The sequence below is a fragment of the Macaca nemestrina genome, chromosome 20, assembly GCF_043159975.1.
Source record: "Macaca nemestrina isolate mMacNem1 chromosome 20, mMacNem.hap1, whole genome shotgun sequence".
NCBI classification, from domain to species: domain Eukaryota; kingdom Metazoa; phylum Chordata; class Mammalia; order Primates; family Cercopithecidae; genus Macaca; species Macaca nemestrina.
In genome coordinates, this window is record NC_092144.1 from 51,249,649 (window position 1) to 51,274,783 (window position 25,135).

At 54.0% G+C, this 25,135-nt stretch overlaps 2 protein-coding genes across 16 annotated transcripts in view; one reads left to right on the forward strand and one right to left on the reverse strand.

The window, feature by feature from the left end:
- Window positions 1-12,997, reverse strand: part of LOC105495618 (glutamate ionotropic receptor kainate type subunit 5) — an 83,792-nt gene extending 70,795 nt beyond the window's left edge. For 4 of the 8 annotated variants that reach the window (XM_071088168.1, XM_071088166.1, XM_071088167.1 and 1 more), the window contains exons 1-3: window positions 5,925-6,895; window positions 2,380-2,508; window positions 1,896-2,060 (exon numbers count right to left, since the gene is read on the reverse strand). In XM_071088168.1, coding sequence (XP_070944269.1) covers window positions 1,896-2,060; window positions 2,380-2,458 — 244 coding nt within the window. In that variant the 5' untranslated portion in view covers window positions 2,459-2,508; window positions 5,925-6,895. Of the gene's footprint in view, window positions 1-1,895; window positions 2,061-2,379; window positions 2,509-5,924; window positions 6,896-8,908; window positions 9,234-12,643 lie in introns of those variants that run through there. The other 4 variants (XM_071088169.1, XM_071088170.1, XM_071088171.1 and 1 more) reach the window with 4 other exon arrangements.
- A 146-nt stretch (window positions 12,998-13,143) lies between these two features.
- Window positions 13,144-18,835, forward strand: LOC105495275 (zinc finger protein 574). 8 transcript variants are annotated; one of them, XM_011764606.3, is made up of 2 exons: window positions 13,144-13,233; window positions 15,870-18,835. In XM_011764606.3, the coding sequence occupies exon 2, from the start codon at window positions 15,890-15,892 to the stop codon at window positions 18,578-18,580; it is 2,691 nt and encodes an 896-aa protein (XP_011762908.1). In that variant the 5' UTR covers window positions 13,144-13,233; window positions 15,870-15,889; the 3' UTR covers window positions 18,581-18,835. The 8 variants fall into 8 exon arrangements, with proteins under 8 accessions (XP_011762908.1, XP_011762900.1, XP_070944280.1 ...); XM_011764598.3 differs by lacking the exon at window positions 13,144-13,233 and adding an exon at window positions 13,369-13,558; XM_071088179.1 differs by lacking the exon at window positions 13,144-13,233 and adding an exon at window positions 13,656-13,741.
- Window positions 18,836-25,135: the final 6,300 nt, after the last annotated feature.

Sequence of the window (25,135 nt, forward strand, 5' to 3'; positions counted from 1 at the left end):
CCTTCTTAGACACGTGTGTCTCGAGACTGGGAGGTGGAAAGCTGCTGTTTTTGCTTGTCCAGTGCCTGTTTTCATGGCAGAACCCTAACTTCTCCTGGGGGAACTATCCCCACCCTTCAGTCCAGTGTTCCCAGGATTGACTGGCACCTGATGCAGGCCTTGGGGAGTCACAGAACTCCATTCTTCTAGCCTGGCAACTGGTTCAGAGATACGTATGCGCGCAAATCAGACCATGGAGCACCTTCCCCAGGTCTTTTGCTACAATTATCACTGGGTTTGCTAAACTGGTGAGATGTAAGCTTGGTGCTGCTGGGGCCATCTCACCACCAGCTGAGAAAGCATTTCTGAAAATAAAGCCAACTCAGAGAAAAGCAGGCCTCAAAAGTAAAGACACAGAGAGATTCTCCAGGATGTCATTTGAATACCTGAATCCAGCCATGCCTGAAACAATCCTAGGCCATCGTTTGAACACCTGGATTCGACCATGCCTGAAATGTGTCTGTAGGTCTTTTAGTGACATTTGCTAATATGTTCTCTTTTTTCCTTAAACCAGGCTGAGTTTGGTTTCTGCCACCTCTAACTAAAGGTGTCATAACTGAACACCTCATTTCCTCCAAATTGGCTCCTTCTGGACCTTCCACACTGGTGAGGGCCCCACCATCCACACAGACCAGATGCCTGGAAATGGTCCTTGCCTTCAATCTCTCTCCTGACAGCCAATTAGTCACCACGTCCTGTCTCTTCTTTGTCCTCAAATATCTCACATCTGTCCCCTTCTCTTCAACCTCTTGGTCCCTGCCCTAGTTTAGGACTCTCAACTCAGACATATACCAGAGTTCTCACTCATTACCCAAATCCAGCCTCCAGATTCTCTTTCCAGAAGCCTTGCTCCCTGGTATAGACCTATCAATGGCTTCTCAGTGCTTGTGGGTGAAGGCGGCATCTTTCACCCCAGCACTCTAGCCTCCTTGAGCCGGCCTGACAGCCTGCACAGCCTCGCTTCCTACTGCCTCACACTTAGCTCTGAAATCTCTCACAATCTCTCCAAATATGCCCTGAATCCAGGTGGATTCAGGATGGGCTCAACCCCACACACCCTCATTCCTTGGCTCCAGATATTTCCCTCTGCTCCCACCCTGATCCCCACCCCATCTCCAGACTCTAGGCACATGCCTGGAATGCCATCTGCCTCCTCACCCTCCATCCCAGCTTCTCCCAAATTATACTCTGTGCCACACCAGCCAAAAAAGCCTGGGAAACGCCATACCCCATTCTCCCTCTTAGTGATCTGAAACATGCAGTAACACCATAAAGCCTCTGATAAGGCCTGCAGGAAAGAAACCTGTCTAAAACATGTTATAAGGCAGCATCTTCCGAAGGCCTAACTGCAGCACATCTGTTCAAGTGACACCTTCGAACATTCAGCCCATTAGTATTCCATAGACACTTCCACACCCCCGTCATGTGGCCGGCTGTGCTTGGAGCCATGCCACTCCTTCTACATCCTGTTCACCTTTCAGAGCCCAGCTTCAGACTAGCTTTCTCCAGAATGCCTTTGCTGACCCTCGCGCAAGCCTCCTGCCCTCCATGCCTGGGGCTTGTTATTAAGCTCTGGGGGCTAACAAGCATCCATGGCCAGCTGGGATGACAGGGCTTATCTTTCCAATGCCACCCTGCGCTCCTCCAGAGCAGACCTGGGGCTTATGCTCTCCCTCTTCTCCAACCTCCAGGCCCAGCAGCAGCCATGTCTCGGAAGAAGGCAGAGACAAACACAAAGGAAGGGGGAAGATGGAGCTAGAAGAGGACAAGACCAGGCCAGAAGCCAGGGGCAAAGGGATGGACTGAGGGCCACCGGCCTGCCCTGCCTCACCCCATGCCCCCAAGGCCCCGCTCACTGGTGTCCGTGGTCTCGTACTGGCTGTCCCGCTGCAGCTCAAAGATGTCTACTTCCACTCGGGCCTTGGCTGGGACCTCGATGATCCCGTTGATCTGCTCCCGGGCCAGGGCTAAGGCCAGACGCTCACCGCGGCCACACACTGTCTGATCATCCAGGATTGCAGCTGAGGGGACACAGGGGTTGGGGACTAGACTCCTGAGTCATGAGGAAGGAGGGGGCTGGGGTCTTGGACTCCTGGGCTCTAGGGTGAGGTAGGTGTAGGGACCAGGGGTCTAGACACCTGGATCTGAGGTTGGTAGGAGCTAGGGGTCTGGACTCCTGGGTCCTGGGGGAAGGATGAACTGGAGGCTGGGACTCCTTGCTGCTGAAGAGAGTTGAGACCCAGGTCCTGAGGGACTGGCATGCATGGGTCCCCAGAGGAACCCCAGGGCCTGACGGGAGGGTCTCTGAGGACACAGGGGCAGGGTGCGGGAGGGCCTCACCCATGCGCAGTGATGAGAGCACCTGGCAGCTGGGGCTGGCGAAGGCAACAATCAGCAGCAGCAGCAGCTCAGCCGGCATCTTCCTCCCCTCCTCATGGGGACGCAGCTGCCGCGGCCCCCACTCGCCACCTACAGGGAGACCCCCCAGCCCAGGGGGAGATTACTATGTGGTGGGATGGAACCCCTTGGAGGCCTGCTGGATGGGGTGATCACAGAAGCCTTGGGGACATTGTTGGCAAGCAGTTCACAGCTCTGCAGAGCCCTGCTCTGTTCAGAAGCTGGCAATACTGAGGGCATTGCGAGAAGGGAAGCTCAGCTCAGAGAGGAGAGCGGAGGTCACAGTGCTCAGGTGCTGAGTGGGACAGGCTGCAAGAGAGAGGATGGGCCCAGCTACCAAAACAGGAGGGAGGCGTGCAAGGTTCTCAGGTAGGAGTGAATTCCTGGGACCAGCCCCACCCTAATAGGAAACCAGGAAGTGCCACCCCCCACCCAGTCCCGCCCCTGTCTCTGGGCAGGCAGCCGTTACTAGGCAACAGAAACCGGCTGGAGAGGATGCGGTGGTTGCTAGGCAACCCCATCCCAGGCCTCACTTGCCACTTCCTGACGTCCCCGGTTCCCACAATCCCATGGGGAGAGAGGCCTGGACATCCGAGGTCTGGAGGGGAGAGTATCCAGGAGTTAAGAAACTTCGGGAGAGATGGAGAAAAAGAGAGAGAGGCACACACAGAGCCCCATAGATGAATGGACCCAGAGCAGTAAAAGAGCTAAAAAATAAATAAATAAATAAATAAATAAATAAATAAGCAAAGAGAGAGAAGGGAGGAAACAGAGAAAGTGAAAGAGAGGCTTAGAGAAGTGAAAGAGACTCAGAAAAAGAGAAAGGACAAAATAAATAGAAATACAAGGGAAGACAAAGACAAGACAATAGGAAAATGGGGGTAGAAATGGAGAGAAAAGAAGAGAGTTACAAGGAGCTAGGAAGAGGACAAGAAGGGAGAAAGAGGGGAGAGACAGGAGGATGAGGAGGCAAGATAAAGAAAGGACAGAGCAGGGAGAGGAAGAGAGAGGGACAGGCTGGAGAGGTGGAAACCAAGTCACAGGTGAGACACAGGAAGACGGAGACAGAGGATGGAGAAAAGATATGAACCGACTTGGATACAAACAGGAAGAGCTGGAAGGGAGGAGTTAGCAAGGCAGGGAGTGAGCTGCCTGCCAGAAGTTGGTGCCAAACCGCTGCCCCCCACCCTGCTGGGGAGCAGAAGTAAAGGGGAAGATGGTACATTTTTGCTCTTCACAACTCTCCACTCCTATGGAGTCAGGGATTCCTCTAGGTACCCCGGCCTTCTGCAGGGCAACCAGTTCGGCCAGACGCACAGCTCCGCTCCCTCTGGCTGAGGGCTGTGCCCCAAGGGAAGGGATGCTTGGGTTTCCATGGAGTAGGGTTACTGTGGGGGGCCCAGAATGCTGTGAGGTGGGCCTGGACACCGGACCCCACTCAGTCCCCATGGAAGGACAGCTTGAGCTGGTGAAACTGGAATGAGAACTTCGAGGGAAGGATAGAGGCACAAGTCCTTCTGACCATCTCAAGTGGCCTGGAAAACCCAGGCCAGGGATCAGTCTCAGCTCTGCCCCAGACTCACTGCGTGATCTTGAGCAAGTCACCGCCCTCTGGGCCTCTGAGAAGGAGAGAGTGCCGGGTGGGAAGGCATGATGGACAGGCTGGGGACTGCAAACTATAATGTGGATTACGGTGAAGGCTTGTCAAGGATGGAGGCGCAAGGGATGCTGGGAGACCGGGAAGAGGCGCTCACAGTGGGAGGAGTGTGAAGGGCGGGGCTAGGAGAGAGGCAGGAGGGGAGTGGGTCATCCTGAGACACCAGGGACTCCTGAAGAAAATCAGGGAGCAGAGGACAAAGGACAGAAAGACTGAAGGAAAGATGGGGCAGAAGGACAGGAACCCACAGGTGGCAGCCAAAGGTGGGAATGGACAGAGAAAAAGACTACACGACAGGGTTGAGGGGCAGCAGGTGGACACAGATACACAGAAAGACAGCCCAAGAGGTAGGAACTGAGGCTAAGTGAGAGAGCAAGAGACAGACACGGCCTAGAAGCGAGACATCAAAGGAGACAGAGACAGGGCAGGCAGGGTGTCAGGCAGGCCCAGGACTCATAGCCCCAGAGACTGGGCAAAGCCAGATAAAGGTCAAAACCCAGCAGAGAGCTGAGCAACAGTGGGCACAGGAGAGACATCAGCAAAGGTGAGAGGCAAGGAGGGCCAGCAAAGGCACACGGGGTGAGGGAGAAGGCAAAGGGAGATAAAGAAATAGCAGCAGGTACAAGACTTGGGAGAAGGGGAGAAACGGCCAAACTCCGCAAAGAGAGATGGCCAGTCGGAAAGAAAGACAGTATGTCACAGCTGCATAGCAGGCCCATAGAAGAGGAAGGGGCAAGGGGGAAAAGCAACTGGGAGACAGAAAGGGGGAGTCAGGGAGAGCAAGAGGTGGGGAGATGGAGTGAGTGCACTAGAGGGGCACAGGCAGGGACAGAGCAAGCGCCTGCAGGAGGGGCTAGACCCACACAGAGGCACAGCCACCCCAAGACACTCAGGAAAGCCGTGCAGGGGAGCAGGAGATCCCGGGGCCCGAAAGCCCCCAGATATGGAGAGAAAAGGGAACAGAAAGGCCAAGTGAGGTAACACAAAAGTGGGGAGAGAGAATGGGAGTGGAAAGAGTTGGACCAGCCAGGAAAAGTCAGCATGGACCATGGAGCAGTGGGGCAGCAGCTGAGGAGGGAGGGACGGAGGAGCCGGGCACCCAGAGTGGATCTGGGGGAAAGAGGTGGAAAAGTGACAGAGGGAAGACAGCCTCCAAGCCCAGAGGCAGAGAGAGGGAGGAGGACAGGTGAGCGGAGGCACAGAATGGAAAGAGAAGTGGAAAGAGACCTGCCAAGGGAGACTCGGAGAGAGGGAAGCCAGGGTGGAGGAGTTCTGACAGAGACAGGGATCTAAACAGAGACATGCTGAGAGCAGCCTGGGTTAACAGCGAAGAGAGAAGTTGGACAGAGTCAGAGAGGGGCCCAAGAGACACAGAAAATGGGGGCTCAAAAGCGGAAAGACATCTCCAGGAGACAGAGACTGGATGGGATGGGGACAGGGCCAGGGCCCACCGAAGGCAGGCAGAGGATGAGGCTCAGAGGAACAGAAAGAGCCAGTCTGGGACCAGGACGGAGGCTTGGAGACAGCAGGGGCACAGACATGCCAGGGGCCCGGGGTAAGTCAGAGCCCGAGTAAGAGCAGTCAGCCCAGTAGGACCCACAAAGCTGGAAAGCTGGGGGTGGCAGTGAGCATGTACCCAGAATAAGGGGTGAGAAGAGGTGGAGGTGAATGGACACTGAGGAGATGGAGGGCGCAGAGCAGGCCCCTAGTGGGGGAGGGTACTTGCCAGTCCGGAGAACGGGGAGAATGTGGTGCCCCCCTGCCAGGCAGCACCAAGCCCAGCCTTCCAGGACCCAGAACCCAGCCCAATCCCCGCCCTGCAGACACTCACGGATCCTGGTGGGACGGAGGGCTGGGCTCCCTCGAGGCCCGAGGACCGACAGCGGGAGGTGCTCCGGCGCTGGGTGGCGGTGGGGCTGGGCGGGGGGAGAGGGCAGTCCACAGGGCCCCCTCCCCCGCCGCTGGCGGTGGCCCCCAACTAATCCAAAACGGTGGCTCCACAGAAGCAGGGAGGAAGGACAGGTGGAAGAGGAGAGGGCGGGCCAGGGAGGGGGAGGAAGGGGAAAGGAGAAAATGGAGGAGAGAAGGGGAGAGAGGAGAGGGGGAAGGAGCAAATGGAGGGGAAGGAGAGAGGAAAGGAGGAGAGGAAGGTGAAAACGGAAGGGGGGGCACAGGCAAAGCCGGGGGAGGGGGAAGCTGGCCCAGGAAAGGGCCCCCGCCCCCTCCCCTAGCCGGGCCGACCTGGGGGGGCCACAGGGGGCGAGGACTGGGTGGAGAAAAGGAAGCCGGCCATCAGGAGAAGTGGGGGAGGGGAGGGCCTGCTGGGGGAGGGGGCCGCCCCCTTCCCCCCTCCCCCCTGGAGCCTGGGCCCTGCCCTGGTTGAGGCAAGGGCCCGGAGTCCTCAAGCCCTCAGCCCCCACGGGAAAAGCATGCTGGGGGCGAGGAGAGCCCGGGAGTGGAGGGCTGGGGAGGATGGAGAGCTGGGAGACCCAGAGAGGCCGAGAAGGGGGCAAATGAGGTGGAGAGAAAGGGAGGAGAGAGAGGAGGATGGAGAGGAGCAGGTGGAAGAGAAAGGCAGAGGAGGGTGGGGTGTCCCAGGGGCTCCCGGTGCTGGGCCTCAGTGGGAGGGCCTGGTCACAGACTCCTGGTCCCCTGTGAGGAGAAGCCGCCGGCTCCAGTCCCCGGCTGGGCCTGCCTCCCCGCCGCTGGCTGCCGCCACTGCTGCCGCCACCGCTCAGTCTCCCCTCTGAGGCCGCCGCCTGCCTGCCCGCCTGCCTGCCCGCCTGCCGCCCGCGCTGGGTCCTGGAGCGCGGGGGGGTAGGGTTGGGGGGGTTGTGGGGAGAGAGAAGAGGGAGGGAGGGAGGCAGGGAGGAGGGCAGGCAGGAGGAAGGGAGGGAGGCAGGCAGTGAGCGAGTAGGGAGGGGAGTCGGGGGAGGGGGAGCCCGTATTGGTTGGGGATGGGGGCCCCCCCGCGAGGAGAATGCTGATGAGAAGACGGAGCTGCATTGGATGGAGGGCCCACCCCCGAGCCACCCCCTCTACCACCCCATGCCACCACCCTGCCCAGACAGCCCTGGGCACAGAAGCCCACAGAGATGGGAGGCAAGGAGACCTGGGTAGAAGGCCACTGAGATGAGGGGAGAGGGCTACAGAGATGAAGAGAAATGAAGAGAAGAGAGACAGCCATCAAGACTGTCCAGAGAAGTGGGCTGAGGCCCATAAACCCCACAAGGACAGGAAAAGCCCAGGGATAAGAAAGAAAGGCCCATGGACACAAGGGAGCAGCCTGCACAGACAAGCAAAAGGACCTCGGAGACAAGGGGCAGTATGTGGACACAGAGACCTCCCGTGAAGGAAAACAGGGGAGAAGCCAGAGACACGAGAGAGGCCCCTGGAAACAGAAACCACTCCTCGGATATGGGGAGCGGTCCACAGGGCAGGGAGAGAGCCAAGGAGAGCCGAAGAAGGTCACAGAAACAAGGGAGGCCTACAGACACCAGGGGACCACAAAGACAAGGATGTGGCTCATAGACACAAGAGAGCCACTGAGGCAGGAGCTGCCAGCCTGGAGATGCGGGGCAAGCTTCTCCCAATAGAAATAGCTCCTATAGAGGTGAGGGGATGGGTGGTGAGTATGGGAATTCCCTGTGGTGCACAGAGAAATCCTTGGGACCCACAGAGATGAGTGGGTGGAGAAAAGGGGCCCTCATTATCTAGTCGCAGGAGCAGAGAGGCAGTGGGAAAGGTGGATAGGAGAAGGACAGGGAGCTGGAGGGCAGAGCCAGGAGAAGTGGGAGACTCCTTCTCAGGGAACACTCTAAGCCTCTCAGAAGGAGCTGAGCAGGGTAGGGGGATGGAAGAGAGAAGCGACACAGATCTTGGAGTGGGGGTGGGTGGTGCATGGCTGGCTGGGGGGGTGAAATTTGGGGGGAAGAAACATGACAGTTGGCACTGAAGGCTGAGCCCGTGACTCACCACCACCCCCGATGCTCGTGATGGGGAGGAGACACTGACACACTCACGTGCAGCCCACAGCACATGTGACCGCATGCCTCGAACACACAGCTGGCACATGGCAACTCCTGGACCACATGCCAGCCTAGCACGGGAAGCCCTCTGCAAGCTGGCATGTGGGGCATCCTGGACACACATCTGACACATATATCTGACACTGAAGGACCACCAACTTTGCACACACCTCCTTACCCCACTTGGTCAACATCTACACCCACCCCTCAAACACCACACTCAGCTTCAGCCAGGCCTAAAAGCCCAGACTCACACCTGCCTCTGGGACTTTGCTTATGCAGGACTTCAACACAGAACACCATCCTTTCAACCGGGGCGGTTGCTCATTCCTGTAATCCCAGCACTTTGGAAGGCTGAGGCAAGTGGACCACCTGAGGTTGGGAGTTCAAGACCAGCCTGGCCAACATGGCAAAACCCCGTCACTACTAAAAATACAAAAATTAGCCAGGCCTGGTGGCACGCTCCTTTAGTCCTAGCTACTTGGGAGGCTGAGGCACGAGAATCGCTTGAACCTAGGAGGCAGAGGTTGCTGTGAGCCATGATCATGCGACTGCGCTCCAGCATGGGAGACAGAGCGAGACTCTATCTCACACACACACAAAAAATAATAATGACCACCATCCACTCTAAATTCAACCTGTCCCCGAAATCCTAGCCAGTCCTGTGCTACCACCTCCAGAAAGACCAGTCCAGGCCTCAGCTTATTCCTATATCATCTGGAGAGAAGAGAGACCTACACAACCCAAATCAAGTTGGGAAGTCCAAGCAAAAGGCCTGAGAAGTTACCTGGATCCTCAGATTTTCTTTTCTTCTTTCTTTTTTTTGAGATGGAGTCTCGCTCTGTTGCCCAAACGAGTGCAGTGGCGCGATCTCAGCTCACTGCAAGCTCCACCTCCCGGGTTCACGCCATTTTCCTGCCTCAGACTCCTGAGTAGCTGGGACTATAGGTGCCCCCCACCATGCCCCGCTAATTTTTTTGTATTTTTAGTAGAGATGGGGTTTCACCATGTTAGCCAGGATGGTCTTGATCTCCTGATTCGTGATCTGCCTGCCTCGGCCTCCCAAAGTACTGGGATTATAGGTGTGAGCCACCACGCCCAGCCAGATTTTCTTTTTTTTTTTTTTTTTTTTTTTGAGACGGAGTCTCACTCTGTCGCCCAGGCTGGAGTGCAGTGGCCGGATCTCAGCTCACTGCAAGCTCCGCCTCCCGGGTTCACGCCATTCTCCTGCCTCAGCCTCCCGAGTAGCTGGGACCACAGGCGCCCGCCACCTCGCCCGGCTAGTTTTTTGTATTTTTTAGTAGAGACGGGGTTTCACCGTGTTAGCCAGGATGGTCTCGATCTCCTGACCTCATGATCCGCCCGTCTCGGCCTCCCAAAGTGCTGGGATTACAGGCTTGAGCCACCACGCCCGGCCCTCTTTCTTCTTTTTTTTTTTTTTTTTTTTTGAGATGGAGTTTTGCTCTTGTTGCCCAGGTTGGAGTGCAACGGCGCCATCTTGGCTCACTGCAACCTCTGCCTCCGGGGTTCAAGTGATTCTATTGCCTCAGCCTCCCGAGTAGCTGGGATTATAGGCATGCACTACCATGCCCGACTAATTCTGTATTTTTAGTACAGACAGAGTTTCTCAATGTTGGTCAGGCTGGTCTTGAACTCCTGACCTGGGGTGATCAGCCTGCCTGGGTCTCCCAAAGTGTTGGGATTACAGGTGTGACCCACTGCACCCAGCCCGATCCTCAGATTTTCAAGTGGGGAAAAGGAAGTTTCAGCAGGAGCAAGAATCTGCCCAAGGTCACACAGCCTGTCAAAAACTGAGCATGGCTTCCACTTCTCTGGCACCTATCCCAGGTGATTTTGCCCTAAGGGCAAACCCAGACTGCTTCAAAGCAGGCCAAGCCTAGCTTTAGCTCACTAATTTCCACCAGCTCTTTCCTTTACTTCTTGCATTCATCCCTTCAACATCGAACCACTTGAACTTCCCACCTGCCAGGCAGGTGAGCCTGGGGGCCAAGAATGGAGACCTTAAGGTCAACTCCTGGGTTGGAATCCTGACTCTTCCTAACTATGGGAACCACGACTAGTTACTTCTCTGGGCCTGGATGTTTTGTAAAGTCAGCATGACAGTTTCTCCCTTACATGATTGTTGAGGATTAAACTGAATAATGCATGTAAACATTGAGCATAATACCTAGCACGTCATAATACACTCAAGAGATGTTAGTTATTATCATTAGGCTCCTAGAGATACTAATAAAAATCACAACTGGCCAGACACAGTGGCTCACACATGTAATCCCACTATTTTGGGAGGCCAAGGCAGGAGGATGGTTTGAGCCCAGGAGTTCTGAGACAGCCTGGGCAACATGGTAAGACTCTATCTCTACAAAAACAAAAAAACAAAAAAACAAAAAACGGGCATGGTGGCTCATGCCTGTAATCCCAGCACTTTCGGAGGTCAAGGTAGACAGATCCACTTGAGGCCAGGAGTTCAAGACCAGCCTGGCCAACATGGCAAAAACCCATCCCTACCAAAAAGTATGAAAAATTAGCCAGGCATGGCAGCACATGCCTGTAATCCCAGCTACTCAGGAGGCTGAAAATTGCTTGAGCCTGGGAGGCAGAGGTTGCAGTCAGCTGAGATCACACCACTGCACTCCAGCCTGGGTGACAGAGCTACACTGTCTCAAAAAAAAAAAAAAAAATTAGGAGCTGGGCACAGTGGCTCACATCTGTAATCCCAACACTTTGGGAGGCCGAGTTGGGGGTGGATCATCTTAGGTCAGGAGTTTGAGACCAGCCTGGCCAACATGGCAAAATCCCGTCTTTACTAAAAATACAAAAATTAGCCGGGAGTGGTGGTGTGTGCCTGTAGTCCCACCTACTCGGGAGGCTTAGGCAGGAGAATCACTTGAACCCAGGAGGCGAAGGTTGCAGTAAGCTGAGATCATGCCACTGTACTCCAGCCTGGGCGATGAGCGACAGGATACCTCTCCAGAAAACAACAAAGCAAAACAAAAAATTAAATTAAAAAAATAGGCCAGGTGCAGTGGCTCACGCCTACAATTCCAGCACTTTGGGAGGCCAAGGCAGGTGGATCATGAGGTCAGGAGATTGAGACCACCCTGGCCAACATGGTGAAACCCCGTCTCTACTAAAAATAAAAAAATTAGCCAGGCATGGTGGCAAGTACCTGTAGTCACAGCTACTCAGGAGGCTGAGGCAGGAGAATCGCTTGAACCCGGGAGGTGGAGGTTGCAGTGAGCCGAGATTGTGCCATTGTACTCCACCCTGGGTGACAGAGCAAGACTCTGCCGTCTCAAAAATAAATAAAATAAAATAAAATAAAGAGTAACTCCTAGATGTCTTTTACTCTGTGCCTCACAACCACCATGAGATGGGTTGTGATTAGCCCCATTTCACAGATTAGAAACTTAGGCTCAGGATAGTTGACTTGCCCTAGAACCAGGATTCCAATCCGGCAATCTGTTTTAACTACACAGGCCTGCTGTTAGATAATTTAATCCATGAGGTTAGGACATCTAATGACTAAATGACCATAGCAAAGCTGATGAATTGGTCCCGGGTCTCACCGTGAGACGCATCCCATAGTGGCTTTTGGCATCAGGTAGGTAAATAAATAAGAGTTCTGAGAGTGAGTTTCCTCATCCGAGAAACTGAACCTCCTCTGTGCTTGGGTTCAGGGAGTAGGTCTGGAAACGTTTCTTTTTTTTTAGATGGAGCCTCGCTCTGTCGCCCAGGCTGGAGTGCAGTGGCACGATCTCGGCTCACTGCAACCTCAGCCTCCTGGGTGCAATCAAATCTTGTGCCTCAGTCTCCCGAGTTGCTGGGGTTACAGGCACAAGGCAGCAAACCCAGCTAATTTTTTGTATTTTTAGCAAAGATGGTAGTTTCACTAGGTTGGCCAGGTGGGTCTCTTTTTTTTTTTTTTTGAGACGGAGTCTTGCTGTGTCGCCCAGGCTGGAGTGCAGTGGCCGGATCTCAGCTCATTGCAAGCTCCGCCTCCCGGGTTTTTACGCCATTCTCCTGCCTCAGCCTCCCGAGTAGCTGGGACTACAGGCGCCCACCACCTCGCCCGGCTAGTTTTTTGTATTTTTTAGTAGAGACGGGGTTTCACCGTGTTAGCCAGGATGGTCTCGAACTCCTGACGTCGTGATCCGCCCGTCTCGGCCTCCCAAAGTGCTGGGATTACAGGCTTGAGCCACCGCGCCCGGCCGGCCAGGTGGGTCTCGAACGCCTGACTTCAAGTGATGAACCCTCCTCAGCCTCCCAAATTGTTGGGATTACAGGCGTGAGCCACGGCGCCCTGCCTGGAAACGTTTCTAACAGTACTGGGGCAACTCCCTCCCAAGGCCCTGAGGGGCGCAGGAACGAGGTGAGTAGGAATGGCCAGAGCCCCTTGGACACATGGGGCCCCGCTCTCGAGGTGTAAGGGTCAGAGTCACCCCGGAAGGAGGTGGAGTGGAGTCCGCCCGCTAATGGCTCACTTCCTTCAGGCTCTCACCCCGATTGTCCTTCAGGTCCTCTACCCGCCACATTCCCTGTTTCTTCCAGTGAAATTGTCTGTCCTTGCTTCTTCTTTTTCTCGATATCCTCGCTTTCCTTGCTTCCCCTCTGACATTTCTCCTCTCTCCACTTCCCAAAAGTCCCCTCGGTCTTTACCCTGTTTCTTCCTGTCGCCTTCATTCCCCTCCTTTTAATAAAGTGAGTCTGGAGCCTTGGTTTCTTTTCTCAGTGACTGGCACTGAATGCAGTTTGCCCTCGCCCCATCACGCTAAGTGGTTTCACTTTCTCCCTCTGACCCTCGGGGAAACCACAAACGTTCCTGTGCCTCCATTCCCCGGTTCCAGCCCTCGGGGTGCCGCGTGCCTCAATTTCCCAGGATCTTTCCCTCCCTCTCCCTGACCCCAACGCTGACTCCCTCATGGCGTCCCCAAGATGGCGCCCGCGGCGGCGCTCCGCCGCCTGACGTCGTCGCACCGCCCTCCGCTCAGAGTTGCCCACTGGAGCCGTCGGAGGCGGAGTCAAGGAGGAGGAGGAGCATCCTCTAGGGAGGATTAAAGGGGCGGGCACTATCCACCCGAGGGCTGACCGGTGAGGGAACGTCGCTAAAGGATTGGTTGGGCGCTGAGGGAAATCTCGATGCTCCTCACTATTGGCCCAAGCCTCAGAGACATGAACTTCGATTGGCTGAACGGCAGGGCCCGAGCGGGCGATGATTGGTTGCGTCCGGCCGTCCGTGCGGCGGCCGAGGAGGAAGGTGGGAGGGGCGTTGCTGAGGGTAGCTGGGGGCGAGAGTGAGGCTACGGAGCAGGCGAGAGGCGACGCGAGAGCTAGAGCGGGCGCAGCGTTAGGGTGGCCGTGCAAGGGGAGCCGTGGCCCGGGCCCGGGCCCGGGGCGTGCGAGACGGCTGAAGCAGGTGAGCGCGAGCGGGCGCGCAAAGGCTAGCCGGGCTGCCCTCCCTGCCGCCGCGGCCTCCTCTCGCCAGGCCGCCTGCGCACTGAGGGCCTGAGGGGGTGCGCGCCGGGCAGTTAGGGCGGAGCGGCACCAACGGCCGACCGGGCGCGCGGGCAGCAAGGCGGGGGCCGGGCCCGAGCGGCAGGTGGGGAAGGGGCCTGGAGTCGCGTGCGGGGCTGAGTGAGGAGGGGCGGGGCTTGGGCTGGGGCTTTGGCGGGGCACCTGGGCGGGAAGGGGAGGCCTCAGAGCTGTCCCAGAAGGGCTCCGCCGCTCCCCAGGGTTTGGGGTAAAGGACTTGGTGGTGTGGCAAGTCCAGGACGAAGGGGCTGGGCCGGTTAGAGGCACTTGGGTGCCCAGTGAGGGGCTTAGGGCGTGAGAAAGATAATTAAGTTAATGGAGGGGGAAAATATCTAGTTCTTCCTGGAAAGAACTGGGGCAGTTGAGAGGGGTTTTGGTGTGAAAAAATATTAGGAAATCGATATCCCCAAGGGAGCGGTTTAGAGCTAAGGAGGGGTCCAGTTGTAACGGATGGGGTTAAAATAATGTGAAGAGGCCTTAAACCATGTATCAGGAGGTTGGGTACCCTTGGAATACGTGGAGAGAGGTCTCTGTACAAAGAAGGGTTATGTGTATTTTAAAAAGATGTTTGGGTGTTCCTAGGTAGTCTTTTTTAAGTACAGGTAATTAGGCCAAGGTGAAGATGGGATTTGGTTATTGGAAGGGGAGGAAGTAGGGTGGGAGAGATCTGTGTGCTAAAGTGACGAGTGCCTGGGAATTCCTGGAATGAGACTGAGAGGTTGCTAAGACGTTGGGGGTCTGAGTACCCCCAAAGTAGTAGGCTAGTGAGAGGGGCTTGAGTGTGAGGAAAAGGGGTCTGTCTGCTGGAGTAGGGTGGTGATGGGGGTTCTGTATGAGAATAGGAGGTCCGGGTATCCCTAAAGGGGATTTGGGCAGCAGGAGGGGTGTGTGTAGAAGGAGCTTAAGCCGTTGTGAAAGACGGTCTGGATATCCCTGGAATGGGTTGAGTGTGTGTGCATCTTTACACAAAGGAGTTATGTTGCTACGAAGAGGAGGGTCTGAGCATCCCTAGAATGGGTTAGGGTGGGTTGGGTCTTCTCGCAAATTAAAAAAGATTGGGTTAATAATGTGAAGGAGGATCTGGATATTCCTGAGATGGATTTGCCGGGGCAGGGGGAGGTCTGTTTGCAAGAGAGGCATAGGTTGATATGAAGTGAGGGTATGGGCGTCCCTGAATGAGTGGCTGTGTATGAATAGGAAGGGTTTTAATCAATGGGAAGAGGGGACCTGGGTATCCCAAAGGGGATTAGAATTGTCTATTTGGTCTTGGTACAAAGAAGAGGTGATGAATGTAAAGAGTGGAAAGATACCCTGGAGACAGGAGTTAGGGTGGTGGAAGGGTCTACGTCTGAAACAGGGAGGAGTAGGCCTTTGTGAAAATGGGTCTGGGTATTCTGGATAGGGGATTAGGGTTGGAGAGAGCCTTGATTTGTAGAAGAGTTTAAGTAATTAAACAGGGCTGGGTATCATGAAGTGGTTAAGGTGGGCAAAGTCTGGGTGTGGAGATGGGTTAGGCCAATGTGAGAAAATCTGATTGTGGGGAAGGGATATAGTTTGACGTGAGGAATCCAGGCACCCGAGGAAGAGTTGGTGGGTAGCAGGGGAGTTGCGTGTGAAGGGGAGGGGTGGCACCGTGTACAGTGCTGAAAGTGGAGTGGTGGGGCGTTGGGCAGTTTGGTCTGGGTGTAAAAAGAAGTCTGAGAACCTGGGAGAAGGAGCAGAGGTCATGGGAGGGGTGTGGCTGGGAGAAACAGGTGGGGAAGGCCTATATGGGGTTTCAGTTGGGTACCTTGGAGAGGAATGGGGTGATGTGAGTTGGTAAGAAAAGGAGTCAGTGGAAGGAGGTCTGAGTGGAGGTTCCCATGTGCTGGGCGTAACTGTGGGGCCCACTGTGAGGTGTGGGAGATGAGGGGACTGAACAGGTTACAAGGATCTGGTGGGTGGAATTTGATGCAAGTTGATGTAGAGGTGAGACTGGGTAAATTCCTGGGGAAGGGACTGCCTGGGAGATTTTGTGTTTGGTGTTTGTTATGTTGAGGGGAGGAAGGATTATTAGGAGGGAAGCAGAATTTTAAAAATCGAAGGAAGAACTTAGAGGGGGCATAGATCTAAGGTATTGGGAGTGGAGAGTGATAAAGGGAAGAGCTGAGGAATCGGTGACCTAACTGGTTTGTCCCCACTGTCCCCTCTTCCAGCCCAGGGCCTTGCTGCCGCCATGACTGAGGAATCAGAGGAGACAGTCCTGTACATTGAGCACCGCTATGTCTGCTCTGAGTGCAACCAGCTCTATGGATCCCTGGAAGAGGTGCTCATGCACCAAAACTCCCACGTGCCCCAGCAGCACTTTGAGCTGGTGGGCGTGGCTGACCCCGGAGTCACTGTTGCCACAGACACAGCTTCAGGCACGGGCCTCTATCAGACCCTTGTGCAGGAGAGCCAGTACCAGTGCCTGGAGTGCGGTCAACTGCTGATGTCGCCCAGCCAGCTCCTGGAGCACCAGGAGCTGCACCTGAAGATGATGACACCCCAGGAGGCAGTGCCAGCTGAGCCACCACCCAAGGCACCACCCCTGAGCTCCAGCACCATCCACTACGAATGTGTGGATTGCAAGGCTCTCTTTGCCAGCCAGGAGCTCTGGCTGAACCACCGGCAGACACATCTCCGGGCTACACCCACCAAGGCTCCTGCCCCTGTTGTCCTGGGGTCCCCAGTTGTTCTAGGGCCTCCTGTGGGCCAGGCCCGAGTGGCTGTGGAGCACTCATATCGAAAGGCAGAAGAAGGTGGGGAAGGGGCGACTGTCCCATCTGCCGCTGCCACCACCACTGAGGTGGTGACCGAGGTGGAGCTGCTCCTCTACAAGTGCTCTGAGTGCTCCCAGCTCTTCCAGCTGCCAGCGGATTTCCTGGAGCACCAGGCCACTCACTTCCCTGCTCCTGTCCCCGAGTCTCAGGAGCCTGCCCTACAGCAGGAGGTGCAGGCTTCGTCACCTGCAGAGGTGCCTGTGTCTCAGCCTGACCCCGTGCCAGCTTCTGACCATAGTTATGAGCTGCGCAATGGTGAAGCCATTGGGCGGGATCGCCGGGGGCGCAGGGCCCGGAGGAACAACAGTGGAGAAGCAGGCGGGGCAGCCACACAGGAGCTCTTCTGCTCAGCCTGTGACCAGCTGTTTCTCTCACCCCACCAGCTACAGCAACACCTGCGGAGTCACCGGGAGGGCGTCTTTAAGTGCCCCCTGTGCAGTCGTGTCTTCCCCAGCCCTTCCAGTCTGGACCAGCACCTTGGAGACCACAGCAGCGAGTCACACTTCCTGTGTGTAGACTGTGGCCTGGCCTTTGGCACAGAGGCCCTCCTCCTGGCCCACCGGCGAGCCCACACCCCAAATCCTCTGCATTCATGTCCGTGTGGAAAGACCTTTGTCAACCTTACCAAGTTCCTTTATCACCGGCGTACTCATGGGGTAGGGGGTGTCCCTCTGCCCACAACACCAGTCCCACCAGAGGAACCTGTCATTGGTTTCCCTGAGCCAGCCCCCGCAGAGACTGGAGAGCCAGAGGCCCCTGAGCCCCCTGTGTCTGAGGAGACTTCAGCAGGGCCCGCTGCCCCAGGCACCTACCGCTGCCTCCTGTGCAGCCGTGAATTTGGAAAGGCCTTGCAGCTGACCCGGCACCAACGTTTTGTGCACCGGCTGGAGCGGCGCCATAAATGCAGCATTTGTGGCAAGATGTTCAAGAAGAAGTCTCATGTGCGTAATCACCTGCGCACGCACACAGGGGAGCGGCCCTTCCCCTGCCCTGACTGTTCCAAGCCCTTCAACTCGCCTGCCAACCTGGCCCGCCACCGGCTCACACACACAGGAGAGCGGCCCTATCGGTGTGGGGACTGTGGCAAGGCTTTCACACAGAGCTCCACACTGAGGCAGCACCGCTTGGTGCATGCCCAGCACTTCCCCTACCGCTGCCAGGAATGTGGGGTGCGTTTTCACCGCCCTTACCGCCTGCTCATGCACCGCTACCATCACACAGGTGAATACCCCTACAAGTGTCGTGAATGCCCCCGCTCTTTCTTGTTGCGCCGGCTGCTGGAGGTGCACCAGCTCGTGGTCCATGCCGGACGCCAGCCCCACCGCTGCCCATCCTGTGGGGCTGCCTTCCCCTCCTCACTGCGGCTCCGGGAGCACCGCTGTGCAGCCGCTGCTGCCCAGGCCCCACGGCGCTTTGAGTGTGGCACCTGTGGCAAGAAAGTGGGCTCAGCTGCTCGGCTGCAGGCACACGAGGCGGCCCATGCGGCTGCTGGGCCTGGAGAGGTCCTGGCTAAGGAGCCTCCTGCCCCTCGAGCCCCACGGGCCACTCGTGCACCAGTTGCCTCTCCAGCAGGCCTTGGAGGCACTGCTACAGCATCCCCTGCAGCCCCTGCCCGCCGCCGGGGTCTAGAGTGCAGCGAGTGCAAGAAGCTGTTCAGCACAGAGACATCACTGCAGGTGCACCGGCGTATCCACACAGGTGAGCGGCCGTACCCATGTCCAGACTGTGGCAAGGCGTTCCGTCAGAGTACCCACCTGAAAGACCACCGGCGCCTGCACACAGGTGAGCGGCCCTTTGCCTGTGAAGTGTGTGGCAAGGCCTTTGCCATCTCCATGCGCCTGGCAGAGCATCGCCGCATCCACACAGGCGAACGACCCTACTCCTGCCCTGACTGTGGCAAGAGCTACCGCTCCTTCTCCAACCTCTGGAAGCACCGCAAGACCCATCAGCAGCAGCATCAGGCAGCTGTGCGGCAGCAGCTGGCAGAGGCAGAGGCTGCCGTTGGCCTGGCTGTGATGGAGACTGCTGTGGAGGCGCTGCCCCTTGTGGAAGCCATTGAGATCTACCCTCTGGCCGAGGCCGAGGGGGTCCAGATCAGTGGCTGACTCTGCCTGACTTCCTCTTCAGCACTTCCATGCCCTGTTGCTGAAGGCCCTCCAGCATCCCCTTAAGCATCTGTACATACTGTGTCCCTTCCTCTTCCCATCCCTACCACCTTGTAAGTTCTAAATTGGATTTATTCTCTCCTGAGGTGGGTGCTTTGGGGTCCTTGACACACAAAAAGGTGCCCCCCCACCTTCCACCTCTTAGCACTGGTGACCCCAAAAATGAAACCATCAATAAAGACCAAGTTGCCAGCAGTGTATAGAGTGGAATTTGGGAGTCACGGGTCTTACCTCTCATGGCTGCGTCACCAGCACCCAGAAGTGGGCCTGGCAGGTAGCAGGGATAGTACAAGCCCAGTAAACATTTGCTGGGCTGAAGAGAATGACCTGCTGTTCATGGGCATGGCTCTCAAGCAGGGCCTTCACTTTACTGCTAGATGGAGGTAGCATGACTCTTGCCACTAGAGGTCCCTGGCTCTGTGGAAAAGCTCAAGGGTGCTTGTGCTGGCGGCAGGAACTTTCAGAGAAATCAGATTCTGACACCCCTGTCCCTGACTCCTGGCCTGATATGGGCCTTGTCTCCCAAGGCCATCTGATTTTCTCATTGATCCCCAAGAGCAAATGCAGGTAGGCATGATCTCTGGGGCTGTGGAATTAAAGGAGATTCTGAATAATATGTGTCTGGACATAGGGGTGGTGACTTGAATCCCCCTGGAGTTGGACTTTGGCTCAGCCAACAGATTTTTATTGTGAGAGATGGATTGTTGGAATGGCTGGCCAATGTTTGAACATCTAGTTAGTCTCAAGTACTATATAACAGTAATATTCACACTGATTAGGTGAGAACATTTTGCAGGGAAGGAATCTCCAGTCAAAAGCATTGAGATGACTTGCCCAAGGTCAGATTCAATCCAGGCAGGGCAGAGCTTGAATTCAAGCCTGATTTCATTTCATTTGGTTTAATCACCCATATGCTTTTCTCTCCATTCTGCTGCCTTCTGCATACGTTGGGGAGGGTGGTGGAGACAAGATAGGAGTATGTGACTGGGGATGCTAGGCTGCTGTGCTAGCCTTGCTTCTGAGACCCCCTCTCCCCAGAGATTATTCCAAATCCTTCTGTTGAACTCTTTTTCCTTTTATTTATTTATTTGTTTTTTCGAGATGGAGTCTGCTCTGCTGCCCAGGCTGGAGTGCAATGGTGTGGTCTTGGCTCACTGCAACCTCCACCTCCCAGGTTCAAGTGTTTCTCCTGCCGCAGCCTCCCAAGTGGCTCGGGTTACAGGCACATGCCACCACACCTGGCTAATTTTTGTATTTTTAGTAGAGGCGGGGTTTCACCATGTTGGTCAGACTGGTTTCCAACTCCCCACCTCAGGTGATCCACCCGCCTCAGCCTCCCAAAGTGCTGGGATTCTAGGCATGAGCCACCGTGTCTGGCCTAAAACAAAACAAATTCTAATAATCTTATAAAATAAATGACATAACATTTGAAAAGTTAATGTATTAGGGTTCTGTTTATACAAAAAAATACATAGTAGGTTATGTGTATGTGTATCCTACCTGTTACATGTATATAAATTATAGAATAGATATAGTAAATATTGATATATATATAAAGAGATTTTTATTGTTTCTTTATAGACATATATAAACATACATTTTAATATTTATATACATAGAGTTCCAAATCCTAGGATTTTTTTTAAATTAAGTTCTGGGATACATGTGCAGAACGTGCAGGTTTGTTACATAGGTATACACATGCCATGGTAGTTTGCTGCACCCATCAACCCGTCATCTACATTAGGTATTTCCCCTAATGTTATCCCTCCCTAGCCCCCTGCCCTCTGACAGGCCCTAGTGTGTGATGCTCACCTCCCTGTGTCCATGTGTTCTTATTGTTCAACCCACTTATGAGTGAGAACATGTGGTGTTTGGTTTTCTGTTACTGTGTTAGGTTTTATTTTTATATTTTTATTAGAAATGGGGTCTTGCTATGTTGGCCAGGCTGGTCTCAAACTCCTGGCCTCAAGGGATCATCCCATTTTGGCCTCCGAAAGTGCTGGGATTAGAGGCATGAGGCACAACACCTGGCCTGTTGTTTTTTTTTTTTTTTTTCTATTTTTCAGAGTCTTGCTTTGTCACCCAGGCTGGAATGCAGTTGCACGATCACGGCTCACTGCAGCCTCAACCTCCTGGGCTCAAGTGATCCTTCTGCCTCAGCCTCCCAAGTTGCTGGAACTACAGGCGAGCACCACCACTTCTGCCTAATTTATTTTGTAGAGATGGGGTCTTGGGTTCTGTGTGATTCTGACTGTGCCACCTTGAAGATGGGCCTGAAGCCAATGATCTTCCTCCATGTACTATTATGCCTCATCCCTGCTGACTTGTTTGGAGAGTTGAGGAGCTTTGCGTTTTTTCAGTCTTGCCAAAACACTGCAATGCTAACACTTCTTGTCTTACTACATATGAAACCTATCTTTCACTCATACTTTTCCTGTGCCTCGATTCCCACAGCCCTCACTATTGAATTTGCAGGATCCCAGCACCTGTGTGCCAAGCATACATTAGAGGATGGAACAGTGTTGAGGAAACCCAACAGCTCTTTTTTTCCCCCCCTGAGATAGAGTCTCACTCTGTCACCCAGACTAGAGTGTAGTGGCATGATCTCGGCTCACTGCAACCTCTACCTCCCAACTTCAAGTGATTCTTGTGCCTCAGCTGCCTGAGTAGCTGGGATTACAGGCGTGCACCACCACGCCCGGCTAATTTTTGTATTTTTAGCAGAATGGGGCTTCGCCATGTTGGGCAGGCTAGTCTTGAACTCCTGGCCTCAAGTGATTCGCCAGCCTGGTCCTCCCAAAATGCTGGGAGTATAGGCGTGAGCCACCGCGCCCAGTCTTAACAGTGCATTTTCATTAATACCACTTCTACCTTTCAGTGGTGAGGTCTTAGGGATCAGTCCATGGCCTGATGGCCTGCAGAAGCTGTTGCTATTGCCGAATGACAGATGGGCACAACAATTTGAGTAAGAGTTAATGTTGCTTTAAAAAGGAAGGGGGTTGGTGTGTACACTGTACCACCAGAAAACTTCAAAATCAACTCTGGTTGGTTGGTTTGAGACAGGGTCTCGCTCTGTCACCACCCAGGCTGGAGTGCAGTGGTACTATCATAGCTCACTGCAGCCTTGGCCTCCCGGGCTCAAGAGCTCCACCTCAGCCTCCCAAGTAGCTGGGACCACAGATGTACCCCATTATGCCCAGTTAATTTTGTTCAATTTTTTTTTTTTTTTGAAATGGAGTCTCACTCTGTCATCCAGGCTGGAGTGCAGTGGCACAATCTCTGCTCACTGCAACCTCCACCTCCTAGGTTCAAGCGATTCTTCTGCCTCAGCCTCCCAAGTAGCTGGGACTACAGGCACGCACCACCACGCCCGGCTAATTTTTGTATTTTTAGTACAGACGCGGTTTTACCATATTGGCTAGGCTGGTCTCGAACTCCTGACCTAATGATCCACCCACCTCAGCCTCCCAAAGTGCTGGGATTCCAGGCATGAGCCACCACACCTGGCCCAATTTTGTTCAATTTTTGTAGAGATGGGGTCTCACCATGTTGCCCAGGCTGGTGTTGAACTCCTGGGCTCAAGGGTTCTTCTTGCCTTGGCCTCCTCAATTCTAGGGTTACAGGCAGGAGCCACCGCACATGGCCTGGTTTTTGTTTGTTTGTTTGTTTTTTTGAGATGGAATCTCGCTCTGTCGCCTGATCTGGAGTGCAATGACGCAATCTCGGCTCACTGCAACTTCCACCTCCCGGATTCAAGCTATTCTCTAGCCTCAGCCTCCTGAGTAGCTAGGATTACAAGCATTTTTGTATTTTTAGTAGAGATGGGGTTTCACCGTGTTAGCCAGGCTGATCTCGAATTCCTGACCTCAGGTGATCCGCCTGCCTCAGCCTCCCAAAGTGTTGGGATTACAGGCGTGAGCTACCGCGCCTGGCGTTTTGTTTTGTTTTTTGCATTTTTTTGGTGATGTGAAAAAATGACGTATAACTCTTCTGTTAATTTATTTGACAATTTGTGAGGCTGAAACTTTTTAATGTGTTAATTGAAACTCTGGTTTTGAAGAGTCTCTTTAGTCCTCTAGGGAAGCATCCAGGGATGGAAATGGGGAGGTACTTGCTGGTTTCCTGCCTTTCTCATAGTTCTCATTTATTGAAGACAGTGTGCTGGAGCCCAGTCCTAAGCACTTTACTTAGACCATCATCCTACAACCTTGTGAGGTAGGTATTGTCCCTAATTTACAGTGAGGACACAGAAACTCACATATTGAAGGTCATAGAACGGCAGAATTGAGATTTGAATTCGGAAATGTGAATTCATCCTGAATTCAAAGGCGGTTCTTTGGCAAGAACATTTGTGCAGGTTTTACTTCCAAACAAACATTCACTATTTTTAAACATTTATTTATTATTATTATTTTTTAAACAAGGTCTCTCTCTGTTACTCAGACTGGAGTGCAGTGGCATGATCACGGTTCATTGCGGCCTCGACATCCCGGGCTCAAGCCATCCTCCCACCTCAGTCTCCCAAGTAGCTAGGACTAGAAAACAGGCACACGCCATGATGCCTAGTTGAGTTTTTGGGGCTTTTGTAGAGAAGAGTTCTCACTCTGTTGCCCAGACTGTGAACATTCACTATTGGAACAGAAGTAAAGCCCTCCCCTCCCCAGCATACAGATCTCCAACCCCACACCCTGATGTCTTCACCACTCTTCCCAGGACAGAGAGGAGACCAAGGGAGAGCAGGCATCATTTCTCTCTGTACAGTTTTTAATTTTTTATTTTTTGATGTTTGTTGTCCAGATGAATGACACACTCAAGTTACAAAAATGGGGCCTTAAAAGAAGCACATTGTACAATGAACAAGCAGATTGGAGTTAAGAACACTGAAACGCTAACCCGCTACCACGAGAAGAGACAGGGAGGGGGTACAGGAAGGGAAGGAAGGGGCTACCAACACAGGGGTCAGACGGAACTGAAAGGGAGGCTAACTTGGTGAGGATGGAGGAAAGACAGGTCTACTCTGGGGCTGATTTCTGGATGCCAGTTCTTGGGCACCCTTGTCTTCTACTTGCCACCCCCTCCAACTTCACCCACCTCCATTCCAACCTAGTCATTCTGGGCGGTGAGAGACACCCACACCAGAACGGGCTGCGCCAATCAGGTCTTTACGAGGTAGGGTGGTCACCTTGCCCTAGTGCAGCCCTGGATTTGGAAGGTGATGGTGGCAGCAGTGGGACAAGAGGCCAGAAAGGAGTTGATCAAAGTTCAGGCCCCTGCTCTTCCCAAAGACTCCTCACTCTTTCCCCACCCCACCATGATCCAAAGGCCCTCTATGAGTTGCCGAGAGAGGCCCCCAGTCACCCTGCAATTATATAAATAAATAAATACTGAGCCCCTGGGTTTGGGGGACAGGTTGGGGGAGGGGCAGCAAGGATAGAGGACAGGAAAGAGAGGAAGGGGAGGGAGGCAAAAGGGAGGGGTCACAGACATAGTAAATAGTCGTCTCCATCCCAGCAACACTTCTCTCTGGATTTTTCTCTCCTTTTCTTGTTTGTTTAACAAGGAGCTAACAATTCAAGGACAAATACTTAAAAATATACATTATTTTTTCTTTGTTTCCGCCTTTGTCATCGTCGTCTTGCTTTGGAGACTGCTGAGGTCAAAGTTTAAACCGCATGAAGGACCTGCGGCTTGGAGTTTTTGTGTATTTTTTTTTTTATTTTTATTTTTAAATTTTTTTCACTTTTTTTTCCAACGTATAAAAAGGTAGCGGAGTTGTCTGTGGGTTTTTTTTTTTTTTTTTTAATGGTTAAATCTTTGGTTTGTTTCTTTTTTCTCTTGGAGGCCTTTATCTCTCGCACTTGCCTTTCCCACTCAGAGACCAGTGGGGGCCCGCGTGTCTCAATCTTGCTGTCTGTCTCACTCTCACTCAGGTCCCCCTACCCTGGGCTAGAGGAAGAGAGAGGCACCCTGGTATTCGGGTGGGTTAGAAAAACTAGTCAGGTCAAGAGGTCACCCTGACTTGGCTAGTCCCTCGCCAAATCTCCCCAGGGCTTGGAGAGCCCATCATGGCCTTCTCCGGGGAGATGGGTAGAAAACTCATATCCTTCCCCTCCTCCTGATCTCAGCCCCAACTCCTACTGGGGCTTGGGTTCCCCATCCCTACCCACCCCAACACACACACACCCACCCCACCCCCCAGAAGAGAACAGAGAGAGGTGGTTTAGTTACTGGCATCAGTTTTTTTTTTTTTTTTTGGCACAATGAAAAGGCCCACCATTAGGGTAGACCCAGTCTCTGTCCCTCCCTTAAGTAGGAGGTCAAGGTTGGGGAGAAGAGAAATTCAGAGGGCTCCCCACTGCTCCAATCCACTCATCTCTCCTCTCTTTCTAGCCCAGGCCCTCAGCTCCCAACCTCGGACACCTAACCTAGCCCATAGCCTAGCCTGGGGTTTCCCTCCCCATCCCCCACATAAAGCTCCCCAGCCCTCCAACT

What these genes read in the sequence shown, in the direction of transcription:
- LOC105495275 (XM_011764606.3), top strand. Translation starts at nt 15,890, where the DNA reads ATGACTGAGGAATCAGAGGAGACAGTCCTGTACATTGAGCACCGCTAT.